At 60.2% G+C, this 17663-nt stretch overlaps 1 protein-coding gene across 12 annotated transcripts in view; it reads right to left on the bottom strand.

Moving 5' to 3' along the window:
* Positions 1 to 2887: 2887 nt before the first annotated feature.
* CAPN15 (calpain 15) overlaps positions 2888 to 17663 on the bottom strand; it is a 56853-nt gene continuing 42077 nt past the window's right edge. For 11 of the 12 annotated variants that reach the window (XM_032125794.1, XM_032125795.1, XM_032125792.1 and 8 more), the window contains 11 exons: positions 15878 to 17372; positions 12344 to 12552; positions 11943 to 12126; positions 9051 to 9274; positions 8046 to 8171; positions 7284 to 7436; positions 6957 to 7118; positions 6089 to 6315; positions 5738 to 5898; positions 5289 to 5467; positions 2888 to 4821 (listed from right to left, as the gene is read on the bottom strand). In XM_032125794.1, the coding sequence (XP_031981685.1) occupies positions 4644 to 4821; positions 5289 to 5467; positions 5738 to 5898; positions 6089 to 6315; positions 6957 to 7118; positions 7284 to 7436; positions 8046 to 8171; positions 9051 to 9274; positions 11943 to 12126; positions 12344 to 12552; positions 15878 to 17372 (3298 nt within the window). In that variant the 3' untranslated portion in view covers positions 2888 to 4643. Of the gene's footprint in view, positions 4822 to 5281; positions 5468 to 5737; positions 5899 to 6088; positions 6316 to 6956; positions 7119 to 7283; positions 7437 to 8045; positions 8172 to 9050; positions 9275 to 11942; positions 12127 to 12343; positions 12553 to 15877; positions 17373 to 17663 lie in introns of all 12 variants that reach the window. The other variant, XM_032125800.1, reaches the window with a different exon arrangement.

The raw sequence follows: 17663 nt of genomic DNA, 5'->3' as shown, positions 1-17663 counted from the left end.
GGCTGGGCAGCAGCAGCAGCGGCTGGTGCCGGTGAAGGTGAAGGCTCCTCCGTGGCTCGTCAGCTCCTGGCAGAGCGCGGGACGCAGCGGAGGATGAGGAGGGGGCCGCTCGCATCCCGATCCATTATTGCGGGCAGCGCCGGCGGGCGCCCGGGGCAGGGGCTGCATTATTGACGAAGGGGAAGGCAGGCCGGGGCGCAGGCAGGGACCCTCCTGCAGGGCTCAGCCCCGGGCAAAGCACTTCGCCTGCACCGCAGAGCCGCAGAGCTGCCAGGCCTGGCCCGGGGCAGCGGCCGCAGCCGCCGCAGCCACCCACCGCAGCCTGGTCCTGCAGCCGCAGAGCATCCCCCGTGCCCGGGCCGGTTCTGGGCTCAGGGCACCCATCGGCACCCCCGGGGAGGGTGATAGAGGTGGGCAACAACACCCTTGCGATGCTCACGCTGGCACTGGTGCTGCAGCTCTGCCCCCCTCAACCCAGCACAGCGCTGGTGCTGCTCTTTTTTAAGCTTCACTCTGTCTCCAGGCGGAGATTTGTGGCGTAAAATGCACAATATGTTCTATCTGCCCTGTGGGAGCCATAAAATATTCACCAGCAGCTCCCATTATAGTCAGAGTGAATCACAGAGAGCGCTCGAGCCCTCGCTCCCTGACATGCCCCTTCCCCGAGCAGCCCCGGCGCAGCCGCGGGGTCCCGGCGGTGCCAGGGCCTGAGGAGCGGCCAGAGCCCGGCCGGATCCCACGGCAAGGAGCCACATTCCCGCCTCTGCCCCCGGGAGACACTTCCCCAGGCTCAGCAGGTCAAGGGGTGGTGACCGTGCTGATGAGACGGCGACTGCTTTAGAGAATCCCAGACTGGTTTGGGATGAAAAGGGCATTAAAGTCCATCCCGTTCCACCCCCTGCCGTGGGCAGGGACACCTTCCACTGTCCCAGGCTGCTCCAAGCCCCGTTCAACCTGGCCTTGGACAATTCCAGGGATCCAGGGGCAGCCACAGCTTCTCTGGACACCTGTGCCAGGGCCCTTCATGTTCACCTTCCCGAGCACCCTCCAGCATGCCCAGGGAGGAGCAGCACCGGCCCTGCGGGTGGAGGGGACCAGCGGGACGGCAGCAGCAGTGGGGTGGGTTCACATGGCCCTGGCAGCCTGCCCTGCTCACGCCGTCCCACCAGATGAGCTGGGGTGTGGACATCCCTGGGGTGACTTGTGCTGTCATTTTTGCAGCCACAGCCCCTTGGGTGAGGTGTCACAGCCGTGCCAGGGCAGTGGGACAGCCCCTGCCTGCTCCCTGCCCCAGCTGTCACACCTGTGCCTCTGCTCTTCATGCAGCTCGGTACGAGAGCGCTCCTCCTCCATCTCCCCTCCCCAGTGTCCTGCTGTCCATCCTTCCCTTCCATCCGTCCTTCCCTTGACCCGCTGCTCCCTCTGCCCATCCCCATCTCCCCATTTAGACCTCAGGCTTAAGACTGACAGAGCCAAGGGATGACAAATTTCCTGACGAAGCAACACCCTCCTCCAGAGCTGATGTGTCAAACACAATTCTATCTTTTGCCACACAATTATTTGTAATTATAAAGCAGTTAATGTTGCCTCAGCCCTCGGGAATTGGGCACAATTAGGGTTGGATTTCACCTCCACCCTTTCCACGGCTACACTGCAGCTCTCAGCCCGGTCCGTGATGCTGGGGGTGTTCTGGGGGCTCCCAAAGTGTCCAGACAGGATCATTGTCCTCCACTGATATCCACGTGCCTGCTCCTGCGAGATGGTGTCCCCTCCACCCACCAGCCCACGCGAGTGTCCCCGGCTGCACCGGGCACTGCCGTGCCAAGCTCCTGGCACAGCAGGATTTGCTCCCAGTGCGTCGTCAGGCACGGGGCTCTCCAGGATGTGGCTCCAGAGAGCCGTGGCCGTGGGAAGGCGGGACACGATCACCGCTCGGGCCGGTCATCACGACAAGATCCACCACCAGGTCACTGAGATGTCCCAGCGTGTCCTTGGCACTGAGCAGCGCCGAGCGGGACGGGGGGACCCGTGGTGGCCCCACAACCCACCGGGATCGCCAGGAGGCGGCAGCGAGGGGCTGCACGGCCGCGAGGGTTAAACCCGGCTCCTCTCCCCGAACAGACTGAGGCAGAGGAAGGAGCGCGGCAGTGCCCTCCCCGCCAAAATTAACTCTCCATCTGTTTCTCCCCGGCTGAGGCTGATGGCTTGTGACAGGGCCTCCTGAATGCAAAGATGTTTCGCCCGGAAAAATCTATTACAAGTTGCTGTAAGAAAGACCGAAATCCCCTCCTTCTGTCTCTCCCTACTGGTCTCAAGGTGCCCACCCCGGGCGAGAGCGGGCTGGCAGCCGGCCGCCTCCGCTCAGCCGGAAAGTTCTCCCCGCGCCAGGCGGCCTCGCCGCCGGACAAAGGGCACGGCAGGGAGCAGGGGTGCTGCCCTGGGTGCTGCGGCAACCAGAGCTGCTCCTGCATCCCCAGGCCGGGCACGGTGCCGGGGATGCAGCGGGCACGGCCGTGGCGCTGCCCGGCATGGAGCGGGTGGGGAAACTGAGGCAGGAGGAGCGGGAGCGCATCCAGGCGGATGGTGGGTGCCCTCTCCCGGCCACGGAACAGCCCTGCTCGGCCCTGCGAGAGAACACCGTGCATTTTATGGGAATTTCTGGACTTTGCTTTTGTTTGGCTTTATTTCCGCTCCTTTCTGTGCCCCCGTGCCCCCAAGTGCAGCTAAACAACAACTTCGAATTCCCCTTTTTTTTGGTGCTCAGCTCTCCCCCCCAGCACACCACCGATTGTCACTGCTCCACGGAAATGCCTTCAAGACCCATTGCTTTGACCCCCAAACCTGCCCCCTCATCCCTTTCATCTCTTCCACAGCAAAACCAGGCAGCTTCAGTAAAAAACAAAACTTTATTTGGTCCGTCAGAACCTGAGTTTGAAAACCACCCATGGATAATTCGTATCATACAGGGATTACTGATCTGATTTACAATTGATAAAATATCCTATGATTCTGAAGAGCTGGACAGTATTTACAGGGTTAAAAATATTCACAGCTCAGAAAGACAGAGAGAGGAGAAAAAAAAAAAGTGAAGGACAAATCATCCCAAGGAGGAAGGAGCTGGAAAGAGAGAAAACGGAACAACAAACAAAAATACGGACAGAGCTTGGCTCAGCAGCCCCGGCTGGGGGGGCTGGGAGGGTGCCAGGGCAGCCCACCCCCCTGCCACCCCTCAATCCCTGGGGGACACAGAGGGACAGGCTGGGCAGAGCCCCCCACACCCCCTGCCCAGCCCAGCCGCTGGTGCAGGGTTTGGGGTGCAGGATTTGGGGTTCTAGACCCCCCAGCACAGTCCCTGCCAGAACAGGGTCCAGTATTGCCCATCACCCCCCCTCAGCTGAAGGTCCACACAGCTCAGGAAGGAGAGGGCACACAGGGGGACCCCCAAAACACACACACACACACACACACACACACACACATCGAGTCGGAGAGCCACGATGCCCTGAAAACGTGGGGTGCAGCTCCCCCCAGGATCAGCCCCCACCTCAGAGCACCCACGGGGCCAGCAGCACCCCGAGGTGCAGCCCTCGCCTTGTGCTCACTGCCTCCTGCAGCACTCGGGCTCTGGAGGAGGGGGCTCTCCCCTTCCCCCCAAAACCCGCCCTCCCCAGCACACGGACTCGTGGTAACTCCAGGGAACTGCTCCCCGAGCCCGGGTCTGTACCGGCTGCCCCCCCTTCCTCCATGGGGCACGGGGGGGCCCACAGGGCAGTGCCCGGGGGGCTGAGCCCAGCTCGGGCCATGGCTTCTCTGCAGGCACTGCTCCCCCCGGCCGCCTTTGCATAGTGACACTTGTGTGACAGGGTGAGCGGGCCCGGGGCCGCAGCCCCCGCGAGCAGCACCCCGAGGCCTCGCTCCCCACCTGGAGCTGAGGAGGAGGTGCTGAAACCTCTGAGTTTCACCCCAATTACAGCGAAAACCCCTCAGCAGCAGCTTTCTGCAACAACCCTGTGCCCTCTCCCCTGCTCCAGCCCTGGCACCTGGGATGGGTGGGGTAGGTGGGGGGTCCCTGGCATGGGTGGCACCATGGCAGCATGACCCTGGCACCCCCCGGCCTGACCTCAGCGCCACGCTGGTCCTGGCAGCAGACAAAGGGGGCAACGAGACAGCGGGAAGGGCCCGGGGACAGACGGAGGGTCACACAGACGGACAGACATCAGAGGTATATTCTTCTTTTTGCAGCGCCAGCACCCTGGCGCCGCGGGAAGGGGCAGAGTCCTGAGCGTGGTGCCTGGGAAGGGCCTTGACAGCAACCTCCAGCCCCTCCCTCTCCCACAGCCCCTGGGGCGGGCAGAGGGCACCGGGCCCAGCGCAGGTACGGGGCAGGTGGGATCCTGAGATGGCCCCGTGCCCCCAACCGCTCCTCGTAAAGTGCGTGGGGGCAGCAGTGCCAGGGCGGGGGGCAGCGGGCAGGGCTGGTGCTGGCCCTGAGAACTCGCCCCGGCCCCGTGGTGTGGGGCAAAGTGCTGGGGGTGCCAGTCCGGCTCTGCCCCACGGCTCAGCGCTGGCGGCTCGGGGGGCACCCCGGGCCAGAGGCTCGGTGACAGGAACGGGCAGCGGGGCGGGGAGGGGGAGGCGCTTCGTCATAGGGGCCGGGGGCCGTGCAGCCCGGCGACCTCGGGCGTGAGCAGCGGGTTGTGGGTGCCCTTCGTCAGCATCCAGTCATTGAGGAAGGCCTGGGTGGCTTTGCGGTGCGCCAGGCGGTGCGTGATGGAGAAGCCAGCATTACCCTCCAGCTGGGACAGGATCACCAACACCTGCCTGTGGAGGGAGCCACGTGCTCAGGGCAGCAGCCTCCAGCCCGGCAATCCCTGACCTCTGCCCCACAATCCCATCTCTGCCCCAGGAATCCCACCAGTGCCCCGGCAATCCCACCAGTGCCTCGGCAATCCCACCTCTGTCCTGACAATCCCCCCTCTTCCCTGGCAATCCCCCCTCTGTCCTGACAATCCCATCTCTACCCTGACAATCCCACCTCTGTCCTGGCAATCCCACCTCTGCCTCGACAATCCCACCTCTGCCTCGACAATCCCACCTCTGTCCTGACAATCCCACCTCTGTCCTGACAATCCCACCTCTGTCCTGACAATCTCCTCTGTCCCGACAATCCCACCTCCGCCATGGCAATCCCACCCTGTCCATGCCCCCCTGCCAGCCCCTCTGCCTCACTCCCAGCCTCCTGCCAGCCCCGTGGCAGCCCCCAGAACCCACCCCTGCCTACCCCGGACCTGTGCAGGGGTGGGACGCTGTCCTGCGTCTTGAGGCTGCCGCGTGTGGACACCACGTTGAAGCTGTCGGTGCAGTCGCACTGCACGTGCAGGTAGGACTTGGGGTGCCGGTTCTCCACCACCACGATGAGCCCCGCCCAGCCGTGGGTCAGGTAGTAGCAGGTCATCCCCTCACGGCCCTGGGGCAGACAGCAGGGAAAGGGATGAAGCTTCTGGGCACCCCCGGCCTCAAATCAAAAGCCCTGCACTGGCATCTTCCACTCTAGCCAAGGGCTGCCCATCTGCTGGGGTGCCCCATGCTGCCCCAGGGAGCAAAGGGGGTGGGGATCCAGGGGTGGCAGCCAGAGCCACGCAACCCCTGCCTGACCGAGGACACCACAGGCCCAGGCTCCCTCTGGCAGCATCACCGCCCTCCCCACTGCAGCCCCTGCCCTGTGCCCCCCACCCACCTCGTGGCGCTCGCCCTTGTTCTCGGTCAGCAGGATGATGGCATCTGCCAGTGTTGTGGGCTGTGCCTCCACCTGCTCCACCATCACCAGGCGGGAGCTGTAGATGGCCAGGATGTAGCTGGAATAATCAGTGGCTGGTCGGCTGCTGGTGGGACTGGAAGCTGCAGAGACACCCGGAGGAAGGGGGATCAGGGAGACTGTCACCAAGCCCACAGTGACAGTCCCCGGGAGCACAGTGCTCCTGAGCTGATGCATGTGCAACATGCAACCTCCACCCTCAGGAAGGTCCCCATGACAAGGACCAAAGGCTTTGGCACGTCTCCCTCCCCCAGGGCCCCTCCATCCCCTCACCCTGGGCAGCAGGGCCGGCCAGGGCAGCGCTCCAGTGGTTGAAGGCACAGCACACGACGGCGTATTCGCCCGGCTCCAGCATCACGTCGCAGTTGACGAACTTCTTGACGGCTCGTTTGCTGTGGGCCATCAGCCGGCCCAGGCTCAGCTTGTTCCCACTGGTGAAGGTGGCCCGGAAAACCATGATGCACAGGTCCAGCAAGTGGCTGTCCACTGTGTCCGACCTCCTGGGTCAGGAAGGAAGGGTCACACGTCACCCAGGACACAGGCAGCAGATCCAGGGAAGAGCTATCCCACTGCCCCAGATATCCAGCCCCGGGAGCAGCCCTGCATTCAGGGGTTGGTTTCCAGCTAAACATGAGCAGTTCCCAAGATCTGGAGAGATGGTGATGGGGGCCCATCTCTGAGCTCTGTGACCCCGGGGGATGCCATGTGGTGAGAGACCAATGTGTTTGGATTTCTTCTTGGCCCACAGAATCACAGAGCTGTGGAATCATTAATGTTGGGAAAGTCCTCTAAGATCATCGAGTCCAACCGTTCCCCCAGCACTGCCAAGTCACCACTAAACCATGTCCCCACATCCATAAGGCTTTCAAATCCTTCCACGGATGGGGGCTCCACCACTGCCCTGGGCAGCTGTGCCAGTGCCTGACCACCCTTCCAGTGAAAAAATTTTCCCAATCTCCAACCTAAACCTCCCATGGTGCAACTTGAGGCCGTTTCCCCTTGTCCTGCCTGAAAGCAGAGCCTGACCCCCCCCCCCGGCTGCCCCCTCCTGTCAGGGACTTGTGCAGAGCCACAAGGTCCCCCCTGAGCCTCCTTTTCTCCAGGCTGAGCCCCCCCAGTTTCGCTGCCCTGCCCAGCTCACCTGCTGCCCTCCTGGAAGAGGGCAAACTCCAGGGCTGCGCGCTCCAACACCGTCAGCGACGTCACCGTCACTGGCCCGTTGGCCTTGTTGGGGAACATGCCCTGCACACGCACCTCGTGCCAGTCCGAATGGAGCTTGCAGATATCCACAGAGTCAAAATACCTGTGGGGAAGTTGGGCTCAGTCCCAATGGGGCACGCTGGATGCTGCAGGACACCCACATTCCCTAGGGATGACCGGTCCCACCTCCCCCATTGTGACCCTGTGTCCCGTTTTCTGTCCCTGCCCTGTTCTCCACCCCACAGCTCTGCCTCTGGCAGTGCCATACTTGATGAAGTCGCTGTACTCCATCCAGAAGACGCCCTCACTGCTGCCATGGGGCATCAGGTCGTGGCGCAGGGGGAGCGGCCAGTGCGGCCACTCGTCCGACCAGCTGCCGTTCCAGGAGAAGCGGCCCCAGGGGTTCCGGAGACGCAGTAACCTGGGGGAAAGGGAAAAGTGTCAGAGACCCAGGAGGGAGGGGAGACCCAGGCAGCCCCCCACAAAGGACACCCCATCACTCCTGCCTTCCCAGAACTAATGTGTGTCCCCAGAAGTCCCTGTCCTGCAGCTCTGGACCTGCTGCTGCTCCCTCTGCCCTTCCCTGCCCAAAAAGGCTCAGCTGGGTGCTGTGGGGAAAGGCTCAGCAGGGCAGAGGCTGCTGAGAGTGACATGGCTGAAAATACAGCATCCTACAGCAGCTCAGCTGTCAGGGTGGCACCAATTTCTATCCCCCCTTCATCCAAAGGTGAGCAGGATGCTCTGAGCACCTCAGTGAAGTGAGAGAGCAACTCCATCCTGTGTGTCTTGTAAACCAGGTGAAACATTCTACCCCTGGACATGGAGCCAGCAGCAGGCAAGGACAGCTTCTATGACAACAGCATTTATGTGACACTCTAGGATGGTGTCATCCTTGCTGGCCATGAGGATGGGACACCAGAGTCCCCAGGGTCCTGTCCACCATGCCCTCAGTTGTCCATCCCCAGGGTTTCTGCTGGGACTGCTGGCAGGAGCAGCTGCTGTGCCACGGCAGGCTCCAGCCCGAGCTCACCTGAAGCCCTGCACATCCCGCACGTCCAGGATGGAGTAGGCGTGCCGGGGCCGGAGCCCCATGCTCTCGTAGGCCACGTCATCCACCTTCATGTTGCCTCCGCCACAGGACGCGCCCATGAGGAACCTGCACAGGGACAGCAAACCCTCGGGGTCCTGCCAGGCCTGGCATGGGGGGAAGCTCGTCCCTGCCACTCAAGGCATGGGACAGCTTCCCCCCAGGAGGCTGCTGGATGCTCCCTCTCTGCAACAACACAGTTGGGATCAACACCACTCCCCAGGCAGTGGCCAGCCCCTCTGGCCAGAGCTCCCTCTCCTTGCCCATGGGCACGCCAAGCCCAGGCTCCAAGGAGAGCTGCTCTGCACTGGGGAGCTTTGCCCAAACCTCCCCCAATTTCTGCCAGGCCCTGGGGTCTTGCCCACTTCTGCTGGCTGGCAGAAAGTCACAGAGAAGGCAGGTGGTCTATCAGCTAGACAAGTTGGCAGGGGTGAGGACACTATTTGGGGCAGGAGGTCTGCACCAGTCAGGGGGACACCATGTGCTGGGGAGCTATCCATCCATGTGGCCCCATACCCCAGCCTTCAGCCAACCCAGCTGCCCTCCTGGCAGAGTGATGAGCAGGGGGTCTCTGCTTTGGCTGTGCCCCCTCTAGACTGGCACTAGCAAAGATGTCACATATGGGTGGGGGACATGTGCAGGGTCAAGCATTCACACAACAAAAAAGCTCAAAGCAAAGCAAGTGGGCTCAGTGCCACTTCCTAACTCCTGCAAGACAGCAGCAACGTGCAGGGGAAGTTCACCAGGCTCTTAATTTTGTATGAGAATTACTCACAGGAGAAATAATTTCTTAGAGCTTCGAGTGGGAGCTCCACCAAGGCTCCAGATGAGTGGCAAGGGTGGAGGACTCTGCCCCCGCTAATGCAGTAACCCCTCTCCTGAGCCTCCAAAGACAAGAATGTTCCCCTCACCCCCCTCTCCAGTGTCCCTGCTCCTGCCTCGTCTTACCCAGCCTCCTTAGAACTCAGCATTTTGGCCCAGATGAGGTCAGTGTCAATGGGCTCCTCGCGAGGGTTAGTGGAGCTGACCTGCAGCATCAGGCTCTCGCAGGGGGCCCCCGTGAGCGTGGCCAGGCCTTCGATGGCACGCCCGGCCTGGAGGGCGAAGTACGAACCGTGCAGCTTGGCCAGCGCCTTCTCGATGAGGGCCACCCACAGCTGCTTCCTCTGGGCCTGCAGAGAGAAGGAAGGACACATCACCACGCTGGGCAGCAGGTGGGAAAGCCCCTCACACCCACCCCTGCCAGCCTTCCTGGGGCTGGAGAGGCAGGAGTAGCAAGGCCATGCCAGGGGTTTGTCACCTTGGCCATGGGTGATTTGTTCGCTCTCTGCTCAGTTTTGTTTGCACAGTTTAATTCCCCTTGGGAAAAAGTCCTGGAAGAGGCCTGGATGCTGACAGAGCTGCGCCCTGGGGTGCCCAGCAGCTGGGCTGGCAGGGTGGGCGCCCAGCCTGAGCCCCTTCTGTCCACTTCAACCTGGACCAAGGCTTCCAGAGCTCCAGGAGTGTTTGGACAATGCTCTCAGGCACAGGGTGGGATTGCTGGGGTGTCCTGTGCAGGGCCAGGAGCTGGACTCATGATCCTTGTGGGTCCCTTCCCAGTGAGGACATTCTAGGATTCTGTGATGTGGAGCACATCTGGAACAGCTGCCTTTAACTCACACACCTCTGCAAACCCAAACCAACACCCCTCTGGCAGAGGAGGTTGCCCAGAGCGCACACAGACATGGGACTGACTGGATGTCACCCAGGGAACACAGACACTGCTTCAAGGACAAGCTCCAAAAACTTGGACCAGCAAAGTCCTCTACTCCAGCACAGGGAACAACTACAAGGCCTAATTACAAGATGCAAGTTTTTTCCCAGCAAATGGGGTTTGGTATCCGGTGCTTGGAGAGCAGCAGGGAAAATCACTGGTACATTGTGACTGTTGTGACTCACAGGTGGCAGCCAAGAGCTGGCAGAGGAAAGGAGGGCAGTGAAGATTTCCTTCTGATGGATAAAGAGAGCTTATAAGTGCTTTTTGCTGGTTTTTGGGTCCTTCACTCAACAAAATCCATGTTGTTTATTTCTGCCTGAGCCACAGCCAGGGAGCTCAGATAGGAGCCTGATTTTCTTTTATTTTTAAAACTCTGTTTTTCCTTTTTTATCCCCCACATCCAGCTCCCACAGCTGAACACTCTGCAGAAAAATCTCATCACGATTCAGATGCCCCTGGAAACAGAGGCAAAGCAAGTCCAGCTCATGTGAAAACCTTCAATCTTAAAAAAACCCCAAAAGCAGACTTGAAATTCATGAAAGATGGACGAAAAAGGTAAAAACCAAGACAGGTAAATCTTATGCTGAAATAAAGAAATGCGTCTGTATCCTCTGTCTACTGAGAGGCAGAATGTAGACACAAACTCCTTCTTCTTCCCTTCTCCAAAGTTTGAGTCCTGTCCTGACATGGCTGTGTGTCAAAATGCAGAGGACTGCATTTGCAGAACAAAATCCAAGCCAGCAGTCCCAGTGCCTGTCTCCTCCTGACAGTGGTACTTTGTTTTCTTTGGCAGATTTTGCCGCCTGAGTTTCAATAGAGACGTTCTCAGTCTCCTTCATGGACATGATCCCAGCAAGTGCCCCTGGGCCTGGCAGGCAGGGCAGGGCAGGGCACAGCAACGTCCTGGAGGGGCTGAGGGAGCTCCACTGATCCGAGCAGCTGCCACCCCAGTGTGCTCAGAGCAACTGGGCACTGGCTCGGAACAGGCTGCTCCATGTGCCATCCCCTCCCTCTCCACAGCCCCTCCCTGGCAAAGCCAAGCTGCCAGACCTCCCCTCAGAGGAAGGAAACAGCTTTCCCTCAGTCCCTTGCAGTGCAAAGCACAGGTTAAAATGTTTTCCTTTTATGTGAAGAGTAAGGGTGGCTTTCCCTGCAAGTGAAGTGGCTGTGGTGCAACTGTAAATGAAACTTCTTCACTGCAAGCCTGGAAAATGCCAAAAAGGGCCTAAGTAGATGGGTATTATGGCCTCAAAGAGTTCAGCTGTCTTGAGGGCACAGCAAAGAGCAGTGTCCTCAGCTGCAAACAGGGTGCAGCCAGTGCTGGATCTTGCATTTGTGTCACAGCATCCACCAGCAGCTTCAGGCTTGGGGCAGAGCAGCTGGGAAGCACCCGGTGGGAAGGACCTGGGAGTGCTGCTGGGCAGCAGCCCAACATGAGCCAGATGTGCCCAGGTGGGCAAGAAGGTCAATGGCACCTGGCACGACAAGAAGGACATTGAGGGGCTGGAGCGTGTCCAGGGAAGGGAACAGAGCTGGGGAAGGGGCTGGAGCACCAGGAGCGGCTGAGGGAGCTGGGAAAGGGGCTCAGCCTGGAGCAAAGGAGGCTCAGGGGGGACCTTGTGGCTCTGCACAATTCCCTGACAGGAGGGGGCAGCCGGGGGGGGTCGGGCTCTGCTCCCAGGGAACAGGGACAGGAGGAGAGGGAACGGCCTCAGGCTGGGCCAGGGGAGGTTTAGACTGGATATTGAGGAAAATTCCTTCATGGGAAGTGTGGTCAGGCATTGGAATGGCTGCCCAGGGCAGTGGTGGAGTCACCATCCCTGGAAATGTTCAAAAAACGAGTCAACGTGGTGCTTTGTGGCATAGGTTAGTGGGCATGGGGGCATTTGATCAGTGGTTGGACTTCATGATCTTTGGGGCCTTTTCCAGCCTTAATGACTCTATGACTCTAAATGCAGCACGAAGTAGGGGCCTCACATGAACCCCAGCAGTACCTCTTCCCACTGTCTCTCCTGGGAGAGCCTGGGGTGAGCCTCCCTGACCCCTGGAGCACTGCCCACCCTGCTCCCCACCTTGGCACCGACCTGGGAGAAGAGCAGGTACCCGCACTCGTCGCAGGGCAGCATGTCATCCACCAGCACCGTGGTCCACGTGCCGTCCTTGCACAGCCGCACCTGGTAGGCACCCTCGGGGCACAGGGTCCTGGTGATCATCACCCTCTCCACCAGCTCCGGCCGCTCGGCCAGCACGGCCAGGGCACTCAGGAACCTGCCGGGCAGGCGGGGCGGCCTCAGCGGGGCACGGGCAGGCAGCGCGAGCTGCCCGGCCACGCAGCGCTGGGAGGGGGTGAGGCAGAGCATGGGCTACAGCCTGGGGGCACAAATGGGTTTGAGTAGGGCTGAGGGGGCCGAGCTGGAGCTGGAGGAAGAGGGGGGGGGGAGAGGGAAGGGGAGGGAAGGTGTCAGCCCGGCTCACTCGCCCTTACCAGCAGTTTCCCAGCAGTCCCTGCAGGATGTCCGAGGGCCGGGGTGTGCGGAACACTGACCACTTCACTGACCGGTCCTTGAAGATGCTGCAGTTGATCTCGTGGGGCCGCAGCCACTGCTTCACCCGCTGCTGCACGCTGTCACCTTCCGGGAACCCCACGGACTTGGGCCCAGGGGGGAAACTGTCGTCTACAAAATTGACTTTGTTCTGTGAGAGCAAAAGGTAAGGAGAGCATCACTTGGAGCTACTTGGGACTGGAGGGCCTGGAGAGCCTTCCAGTGTCTCCCTGAGAAAGAGCAGAGCCCCTGGCCCTCCTGCTTGGTCCAGGCAGTCCCTTGCCAGCCCTGCAGGGGGGCAGGACTGGGCTGGTGTCTGCTGGCAGCAGCAGAGATGCTTTCTGGGCTTCGGGTCCAGCATTCAGCCTTGCCTCGGGCTCACCTCTCCAGCTCCAGGCTCCGGGCTGTGACTCCAATCTGCCTTTTTCTGTTTCACAGGAGCCTCCCCGGGCAGGGACCGTCTCACACTTTGTGCTGGTGCTAAAAGCTGGGCTGTGGGGGGCCTCGGCTGCCTCCAAAAGCAGCAAAGCCTGCAAACAGCAAGGCTGCGAGGAGCCACCTGGCACACAAACACTCCTCAACCCGAACCTTGTCCCTGCCCCGGAGGGGACACGCTGGGCTTGGCAGCCCTGTGCCACCTCCCAGGCACATCCATGGGGAATGGGAGGGGCAGCTTTTGCAATTGCATTCAGTCACACCACAAGCAGGCAAGCAATTCCAGAGTGAGGGTATCTCACATCCCAGCCCTCCTGCAATAGCTGCTGCCTAATAAATAAATAAATAGGATGGGTGGAAGGGAAGGTAATCCCACAGGCAATAACCACATGGATGGAAGCACAGAACTTCACCAAGTGGAGAAGTGGTGGCTTTTTCAGTCTAACACGGGGTGAAATGAGAACAGGTGTTTCTTTGTTATTGTTAATTAAATGAAATTAAATTCTTTCAGCAAAAGCTGGTTCTGATTTAAATTAGCTTTGTGCACACCGAACTAGTAGTTGACCTCCTCTTCTGTGGCAATCCTACGTGAATGCTTCCTTTGTGGTACCTCAATTAGCACCTCCAGCTCCTCTTTTGCAGGAGGGTGTTTTGCAGCTAATAGCTGTCCTGCTCTCTCAGGGGAGCGTCTGCCCCGTGCAGCTGAGGAGCAGCCACCGTTCCAGCAGCTCAGTCACATCCCGGCTGGGGACTGGGATGTGACCCATCCTGGGCTCCGCAGGAACCTGCTGTGCAGGGCCATGAGGACACGAGGGATGGCATTCTCCCCCTCTGCTCTGCCCTTGTGAGACCTCACTTTTGTCCAGCTCTGGAGGACTCAGCACAAGAAAGATGTGGATCTTTTAGAACATGTCCAGAGGAGGCCATGGAGATCCAGCTCCCAGGGCTGGAGCCCCTCTGCTCTGGAGCCAGGCTGGGAGAGCTGGGGGTGCTCACCTGGACAAGAGAAGGCTCCAGGGAGAGCTCAGAGCCCCTTCCAGGGCCTAAAGGGGGCTTATAAATAAAAGGGAAAGCAATTTTTCACATGGACAAATAGTGATGGGACAAGGGGAAAGTTTTAAACAGGAGAAATTTGGATTGGATATTGGGGGAAAATTCTTCCCTGTGAGGGTGGGGAGGCCCGGGCCCAGGCTGCCCAGGGAAGCTGTGGCTGCCCCATCTGTGGAAGTGTTCCAGGCCAGGCTGGATGGGGTTTGAAATAATCTGGTCTGGTGGAAGGTGAGGTGGGTTGGCAGGGCTGGAATGAGATGAGCTTTAAGGTCCCCTCCAACCCAAACCATTCTGATTCCATGATTGCAGTGGAAGAGGTCAGCTCTGCACTGCTCCCCGACAGAAGAGAAAGGGTAAAGCTAAAATAGGGACCACACACTGAGTTGTAAAAGGCATCCCTGGAATAGCAGAGAAAGGAAAACCCACAGCAGGAGCTCGAGCAGAAATGCTGGCAGGGAGCAGCAAGAGGGGCTGCTCCACATGACGTGGGGCAGGGGGACAACAGACGGAGGAGAACTTGGCCAGCCTGACTCCTCCAGGGGAAGGCTGAACAGCCTGGGAAACACTCGGACAGCAGGGAGCTTGGAGGCTGCCTCACACGGCAGCCTGAACAGGAGCACTGGGAGGGACACCGGGAGCGGAGCGAGCACAGGGGCGGGAGCAGCACTGTCCCTGCACTGCTGCCAGGCCTAACCTCACACCTGAACAGTGTCGGAGCACAGCCGAGGTTCGGCTGTAGGGGGATTTTTGGGGAGATGGCCCATGCTGATCTAACAGCCCTTTATGGGTGGGTTAAGGAGCACAACAGGCTCAGCCAAGGCTCTGACCAAGCACTGTGGCACGGGGCAGGCAGGCTCCCCTTCCTGGCAGTGCCACGCTGCTAATTCAGCCTGGCCATCGTCATGATTCATCCTTCAGGCCTGATTCCTGATGTAACAGATGTTCCCTGCCTACAAAAGAGGCTATTCACTTGCCTAAAAGACGGGGATAAGCAGAATCTGGGTCTCTGCTATAAAGACACCCACGCCTGTTAGGAAGGACACGCAGTAATTTAAAAAAACCGCAACCCCAAAACAGGATCATTCTCAGAGCTTCCCCTCCGAGCCAAACATCTCTGTTCCCTGGACTGTGCACTGGAGGCACAGAAATGGACACACTCCTCAGACCAGGCAGGAAAAGCCTTGTCTGTACGTCAAAATGGGACTGCAACTCCCTTTCCATCTGGTCCAGAAGAGCTGGAGGCTTCCCCCAGAAGGAGGCCAGAGAAAGCAGCATTCACAGGAGCTTTTAATGCCATACAGGGAATAAAAATGAGGCCATCAGAGTGGTGTTTGAGGCTGAAACCCAACTGACTGAACCAGATACTTCACAGTGGAAAGGTGGGTGCTGGCACGTACTCCTGAGACCTTCAACCAGAGCCAGGCTACAGCTCCAGCTCAGCTGGCCTGCCCAGAACAGGAGGGGCCATTTGTGCTGCACCTCTGCATTTTGCAACACCCAAACCAAGAATGCCAAGGCCCAGCTCATGGTTCTGAAACACCCGCAGTTGCTGGCAGTGGCAGCAGTTCCTCTGCCTGCACTCTCATCCTGAGCCTCTGCTTGTTGCCTCCACAGACAGCAGTGCCACCAGCAAACCTGGACACAGTCTCCCCGCCTTTCCCACCACTAGACACTGGAAGGAGATGGACTGACCACCTACAGGTGTTCCCTTCATCCCAGAAGTTCTCTCTCCTTGATTTAAAACACCACTGGGTTTCAGAGTTAACAGCTTTAGCACTAGGTTTTAGACTTCATCACCCTTGCACCGGCAGTGGGCTGTATGAGCTGTCTTCACCCTGGAGATTATTCTGCACCAAAACACGACATTTCAGTGTTAACAACCAGCATCCAGCTGCTGCAAGGGAAGATCCTTGGAACGCAAGGCATGGGAGGTGCTGCCCCAGAGCTATGGGGGAGGCAGAAAGGGAAGCCAGGAACAAGCAAGCACTCACCTCCCGGCAGAAGGTCACGATGTTTTCCCACAGGGCTTTGGCCTCGCCCTCATCCGTTTGCCTCCTCTTCTCCACGTGCATGCTCTCCCTCCTCTTGAGGGGCTTGAGGCCCTTGCGCTGGGCCACGTACTGCTGGGGCGTGTGGCAGGCGCCGCAGTGCTTGGCCTTCACCTCGTTCAGCAGGGTGCAGGCGGGACAGGCCCACTGGCCTGGCCTCTCCTGCCCGCTGGGCAGCGGGGCCGGGAAGAGCCGGGCCACCTTGCGCGCGGACGGGGCCTTGGTGCCGCAGGAGCAGCCGGCCCTGTCGCAGGCGCCGCAGTCGGGGCAGCGCGAGGCCGGCTCGCCCGGCGCCCCGTGCTCCTGGAAGCCGTGCAGCTTGGAGGAGCCGCACACCTTGCACTTCTGGGCCTGCGTGGGGTTCTTGAGGGTGCACTTGGAACAGGACCAGGTGGTGAAGTCAGGGCTGGAGGGGCTGCACGGGGTGAACCGCACTGAGTCCCCCACCAGGTTGATGGTGTCGCTGCCTTTTTGGGTGCTGCAAACCTCGCACTTGCCGGCCCCGGCGGAGTTGAGCAGGGAGCAGGAGCTGCACTTCCAGTGGGACGGACTGACCTCCATCTCCTCCTCCAGCACGCTCAGCCGTTTGTTGGACAGCAGGTCGGGGAAGCGCGCGGCAGGGGCAGCCCTGGCCTGGCCTTGGGGAGAGCCCTTCTGCCCCGCGGCGCCCGCAGCCGCAGGCTGGGAGCCTTCGGGGCCCGGCATCTGCAGCTGTGGGGGCACCTCCCGCCGGCTTCGGGGCACAGGGTTGTTCTGGAGCCCTGGGGAGAAGGGGCTGAAGGCTGGTATCTTCTGGGCCTCTTGTTCCATAGCCACTGGGCCCTGGGTGGCCACGGCATCACCATCAGAGATCTCTGCAGAGACTAAAGGCTGCGGGGTGGAGGGGGCCATGTGGAATCCGGCCGGGGTGATGACTTCAGGGACGACCAGCGCCTCTGGTGGGATCTTGGGCAGGGAGAGCTTGCGTGGGCCACCACAGGCAGAGCAGGAGTTGGCCACGGGCGTGTTGTGCAGGGTGCAGCGCTGGCAAGCCCAGCCGCTCTCCAGCTCCGCTTCATCGGGGCTCTTTCCCTCCGAGTCCTCGCTGCTGCTTTCCGCTTTGGCAGCCTCCTCCTTGGACGTGCCCTTGGGCTCCACCAGCACGGCAGGCTTGGGCAAGATGCCGTTGATGACGGGCAAAGGGGAGCCACTGGGTCCCGGCTCCGGAGTGAAGCCACACACCTCACAGGTTTCCTTGCCCAGAAAGTTCCTGAAGGTGCAGCGGGCACAGGCCCACTTCTGTTCCTCCACGCTGAGCCGCAGGATGTGGTTGAGGTCGGGCTTCTGCCGGGGGGCCTCGCAGATGGAGCACTGGCGCTGGCCCACGGGGTTCAGGAAGGTGCAGCGGGTGCAGGACCACTCGCGGACGGCAGCCATGGAGCCGGGAGAGTGGGAGTGGCTGCAAGAGAGAAGACACAGCATGAGGCCAAGGCCACCGGGTACGCAGGGGTACCATGTGTTTCCTGGGCTGGCATGGTCAGGACCTTGCTTCCAGGAAGGGCACAGCCATCAATCCAGTCACTGGTCTCCAGGCACGTGCTCCTCTGGCACTGATAAATTGTCCAAGTGCATGGCAATGCATTGGCTCCCATCTAAAATGCTCCAGGAAGGGCAAAAGAAGCAGCCCCAGCACCCACTGACCCCATTCTCACAGTGGGGTTATGCCCTGGTGAGCAAACACACCACCTCT

The sequence above is a fragment of the Corvus moneduloides genome, chromosome 16, assembly GCF_009650955.1.
Source record: "Corvus moneduloides isolate bCorMon1 chromosome 16, bCorMon1.pri, whole genome shotgun sequence".
NCBI classification, from domain to species: domain Eukaryota; kingdom Metazoa; phylum Chordata; class Aves; order Passeriformes; family Corvidae; genus Corvus; species Corvus moneduloides.
Note: the sequence above shows the minus strand (reverse complement) of the source record. Positions and strands in the feature narration are given on the sequence as shown.